The 5,522-nt window shown below is 41.3% G+C and overlaps 1 protein-coding gene across 1 annotated transcript in view; it reads left to right on the plus strand.

The window, feature by feature from the left end:
* The first annotated feature begins 240 nt into the window (after nucleotides 1-240).
* The window catches only part of LOC126991579 (thyrotropin-releasing hormone receptor-like), a 69,965-nt gene continuing 64,683 nt past the window's right edge, over nucleotides 241-5,522 (plus strand). The window contains exon 1 of the mRNA XM_050850299.1: nucleotides 241-642. Within this exon, the coding sequence (XP_050706256.1) occupies nucleotides 241-642 (402 nt within the window). The remainder of the gene's footprint in view (nucleotides 643-5,522) is intronic.

The following is a 5,522-nucleotide window of genomic DNA, read 5'->3' on the forward strand; positions in this document are numbered from 1 at the left end:
AGGTGAGGACGGAATGTTGGACAGGTGTTAACCAGGTGAAAAAAAAAATCCTACAAAATAAAAATGAAATTACACAGAAAATACTTGCATGAATAAAGAAAATTGAACAAATGAGTGTAATACTGGACAGGTGTTAGCGGAAAGGTGAGCAGGATGAGGGATAACAGTGCCACGGCGCCCCCTCATCACCACCACCACCATCAGGCAGAGGAGGTGTGGGTGCCCCGCTGACTAGGCGGCATGAACGGCACCTTTCCTCCCTCCACCTTCAACAACTCCTCCTCCACATCGCCCTCTCCTGCCCCATCCTCACCGTCCCTCGACCATGCCTCCCCATCCTCCCCGGCCTACCCCCAATACGAGGACTTCTACGAGTACGACTACAACTTCAACTTCACGGACGAGCAGTGGGGGGTCGTACGGCAGCTCAACCTCTACTACGTGCCTCTGCTCATCGTCGTGGGCTTCGTGGGTAACCTGCTCTCGTGTGTCGTCTTCCTCAACACCCGGCTTCGCATGAGGTCCTCGAGTTACTACCTGGCTGCCCTGGCGGTGGCGGACGTGACTTACCTGTTCATTCTGTTCCTGGTGTGGCTGGACATGCTCGGCTTCAACACCTTTAACGTCAATGTCATGTGTCAGGTGAGTGGATGGTTGGTGTTGTGTTGGTGTTGGTGATAGTGGTGGTGATGGTAGTGGTGGGTTGTTGTTGTTGTTGTTTTTTTACGATTTATTTATTTACTTATTTATCTATTTAATTATTTGTTTCATTATTCATTCATCTTTTTGTTTTTGTATGTGTTCTGACCCATGGTGGGAAAATAAATAAACATGTTCGCTGATTAAACTTATTCTATCTGTCTATCTTTCTGTTTGTCTGGCAACATCTCCCTCTATATATCTATCTATCTATCTGTATCTATCTATCGAGCTCAATCCACCTAAGAACATTATGAAACACGCTGGGAAAACCAGAACAGACGAGCTTTTAGTGATGACAAAAATATGGAGTGAAATCGTGGGCGTGGGCAGCAGGCCTTCGCCGTCACAGGATTAAAGCAGAAGGCCTGTGCCAGAAATGTTGAGCTATACTCGGCGATAATGGATCTTAAATTGGTTTATGATAAAGTTTTAGCAGCAGAGACAATGGAATTTTTTTATTACATACAATGTGTGATGCAGACGGGGTTTGTGATAATGATGAATGCAAGTCGCGTGCAGTGTTAATGGATGCAAAGTAATTGATGTCAAGCTCAAAACAGCGACAGACAGGGATGGATGTGCCGTTTCACGCTAGAAGAATCAATGAAGGGGGTGAAAACAACGTTAAATCTATACACACATGTTTCCCATTGCCCCACGAGTTAGGAAATTATGTTAGAGATTGAATTAAAACTCAGGTTGGAGAGACGGAGATGCAGTGTCACGCTTGCAGAAACTCTGAGGGAAATGAAATCGTTAAAATCTAGTCACAACTGTTTTTATTTGCGCCACGATATAGAAAATTGAGTTAGTGTATGATTTAAAACTCAGAGTGGAGTCAGACGGGAATGAGGTTTTACACTTGAACAATCTTTGCGGGATATGAAAACGTTGAGACATTGATGCAATTATTTTTACTTGCACCACGAAACTGAAAACGAATTTGGAGATTAAGTTAAAAAATGAATTTGGAGATTAATTAAAAAACCAATTTGGAGATTAATTTAAAAACTAATTTGAAGATTAATTTAAAAACTAATTTGGAGATTAATTTAAAAAACGAATTTGGAGATTAATTTAAAATCGAATTTGGAGATTAATTTAAAAACGAATTTGGAGATTAATTTAAAAACGAATTTGGAGATTAATTTAAAAAACGAATTTGGAGATTAATTTAAAACCGAATTTGGAGATTAATTTAAAACTCAGAATGGTATCAGAAGTTTCGTTACGCGCTTCGAGAAATTATGGGAGATATAAAATCGTAAAGACTTTAACACAACTCCTTCCATTATTTTTACTGTAAAGGGGACAGCTCAAGGCCAATAAACAGAGAAAAAAAAAATCATAAATCGCTGCTCATGCAAAATAAAACAGGAGTGGCCAGAAGAGGGGTCAATTTCGAATGGAGAGGTGTCTTGATAGGTATGCAAACAAAGGAATTAGGGATTGATATAAAACTCAAAATTCGCTGTTGATAGGTGTGGAAACAATGGAGGGTTGAGAAGGATATGAAATCGTGAGTATCTGGACACAACTGTTTCCACTTGTACCACGAAATGGGAAACGGTATTAGGGATCGATCTAAGACTCCGAACGGTGCCAGACACGGAAATGTAAGTATACGAAGTGTAAGTATACGCTGCGAGGAGTTGAGAGGGGGATAGAAAATATATTGAAGACTTAGACACAACTGTTCCCATTTTTTTACGGTAAAGGAAACAGCTCCAGGACGATGAACAAAGAAAAAACAAAAAATCACCCCAAAATCGCTGCTCGTACAAAAACATACAGGACCGGCAAAAAGCGGTCTCAATTTCGGGAGGAGAGGTGTCGTGATAGGTATGGGAACGATATAGGAAAAGGAATTAGGGATCGATAAAAAAAACTCAGAATGGTGTCAGGCGAGGACGTGAAGGTATACACTGCGAGGGTTGAGAGGGTGACGAAAACAAACTTAGACACAGCCGTTTCCACTTGCTCTACGATACAGGAAACCGAGTTAGTGACTGGTTTAAAACTCAGAGAGGTGCCAGGCAGGGAGGTGTTGTAAACGTTGCGAGGAGTTACGAGGGTGATGACAACGTTAAAACTTCGAGTCACAATTCGTTGTTTCCGTTCACGCCGCACGACGGGAAATCCACTACCTCCGAGCCCGTCCCTCTTGATTGCAAAAGTTACAAAAAAACTCTGCACACTCTCCCGGCGAGGTGTGGCTGAGGCAAACCGGTTCAGGGGGAAATATTTTTGTTATTCCTCGCCACCTTTCCGTCGTAAGGGTGAAGGCACAGGGGCGACAAATATGCTTTCCATTCCCTTGCTTTTTAAATGATCGCTGCGTGCACGTAACCTGAATATTTCGTGTGCACGGCAAATTACGTTTTTAATGATCATTTGTGTTTCTTGGCCACTAAAACACGAGCGTAATTACATTGAAGCCAATCAGTGTTGGAAAATTTTTCTGCAAAAGCTGAATAAATGAGAACGACGAGACATCCGCCTCATTAATGATGCTGGAAACGTTTCGAGTCTCAATTAGAGAAAATTATAGCTGCTAATGAGACGTTACGCATCATTAAACGCAATAATTACTGATATCATAAATTAATGCCGGTGAATGATTGGATCACTCTGTATACTCATATTGGAAGTAGTTATACAGTCTAGGTAGAAATACATCACGCTTTTACATTTTCACAAACCTGGATTGAGATGCATCGTGTGTTTTTATTGCTTTGTTCAGACATGGCAATCATTCATTAGAAGATACCGTTCTCGATCAATTGAAAGGATATTACATCATGCCTTTACTTTTTCCATAAACCTAGATTGAAATGCAGCGAGCGTCTTATTATTGTGTTCATACATAAGCACTCATTCACTGGAAGAGGCCCCGCCCTCGATAAAATTAAAAGGAAATTCAAAGACCACAAAATCCACTCCACCGAGGCCCCGTGTAGATCTCGGCGGCCCGGCATGGCAAGATGGCTGCACTGCTGTAAGAAACGACGAAACGGAAGTGATATAGCGTCTTTTTTTTATTCCGACACGAGGCGCAGCTTACATAAACGACGCAAATAACCTCTGATGCCGTCATTCCGGGCGCCATCATTGCAGCCTCGTTACAACCCCGAGGTCTGATTTTTGCGCTAGGTTAGGCCGCGGTCATGCTCCCTTATGTCTTCAACAGAGCGTGGCGTCCTTTACAGCGGCTCTCTAAAACTAACGCGTCATCGCATTATAAAACATCGTATTAGTCTTTATTAACAAAAAATGTGCTTGATTTGTCTTTTTGGGGTCGTTTCTCAAGGCGGTTAGTAGGTCTTGCTGCTTTTAATACCTATTTTTGTGACGTGAGTTTGTGTTACATCGACTTAATTCCGTGAAAATCCAACACTTCTAACTAACTCCGTCCGTGGCTTTTATTTTCTACACTTTCTTTTTTTTTGTTGTTGCCCTTGAGTTGCTGCCTGTGCAATAAAAAAAAAAGGTATCAAATAGTCAAAATAGCCACAAACCTGTTAATAAATACTAATAGGACGTTTAAGAAAAAGTGACGTAAGGGTTGGATTGCTCTGTCTTTGTAGTTCTCTGTAATGGTCTCATATGCCTTCACTTGAGGTATACGTGGCTTTGTCTTTGTCGCAGCTCTTAACACTAAAGCCTGGGTCACCGTGTTTCTGACGTTCTCTGTAAAGGTCAGTTCTGTTGTCACTTGAGGACGTAGCGCTGCCTGTGTATAGCGGCTCTCAATACTATGGGTTGAGTTCCTGTGTTATTGGTGTATCTGGAGCTCTCTGGAATTGTCACGAATGTCTTTACTTAAGGTCGGCGTGGCTTTGTCCAAGTAGCGACTATCAGAACTAAACGAAGGGTTGCTATGTCCTTCGAGTTATCTTCCAAAGGTTCAGTGTTTGTCTTCTTGTGTTTAAAGTCCTGCTTCTTCGGTAGTTATGGTCTTAAAAGTGACGGTGACATGGAATAGGTAGCAAGGCAGAGATGAGAAGGAACGAAATAACCGCAGGAGCCTTTTTGAACTAGTGTTTAATGTGACGGAGACATGAAATAGGGAAAAAGGTAGAGATGAGAAAGAACGGAAGAACAGGGAACTTTTTCAACTGGTGCTTAATGTGACGGAGACATGAAATAAAGAAAAAAGTAGAGATGAGGAAGAACGGAAGAACAGGGAACTTTTTCAACTGGTATTTAATGTGACGGAGACATGAAATAGAGAAAAAGGTAGAGATGAGGAAGAACGGAAGAACAGGGAACTTTTTCAACTGGTCTTTAATGTGACGGAGACGTGAAATAGAGAGAAAGATAGAGATGAAGAAGAACGGAAGAACAGATAACGTTTTCAGACTGTATTTCGATCTGGTTAAAGCGTCGTACTTGATCTCCTCACCTTCCTGTCCGTAGCTGAGCCTGGACATCGAGGAAGAAGGTAGAGAAGAAAGGTGAAGTGAAGAAAAAGACGAAATATAAAAAATGATGACAAGGAAACTTTTTAGACATATTTAATAGAATCCAACAAGCTCTCTGACAGAATCTGAAAGCGATCCTCTCAACGATATGTCCAACGTTTCATGTGGAAGTGAATAAGGTTAGAGGTAGAAGATACCGTGAAGAAATGAAAATGAGGTCGGTTGTGGTTGTGGATATTGAAAAGAAAAGAAATGCAAGTTAAAGAGTTTAGGTATCAATACCTTCAAAACGAGGTGATAGTATACAGTGGTGGTGGGGGTGATAGTTATTCTGAAAGGAAGGATTAGGAAAAGGCAAAAAAATAGAAAGGAAAAGAAGGCAAAAAAAATAGAAAA

This window comes from Eriocheir sinensis, unplaced genomic scaffold (assembly GCF_024679095.1).
Source record: "Eriocheir sinensis breed Jianghai 21 unplaced genomic scaffold, ASM2467909v1 Scaffold301, whole genome shotgun sequence".
Classification (NCBI taxonomy): domain Eukaryota; kingdom Metazoa; phylum Arthropoda; class Malacostraca; order Decapoda; family Varunidae; genus Eriocheir; species Eriocheir sinensis.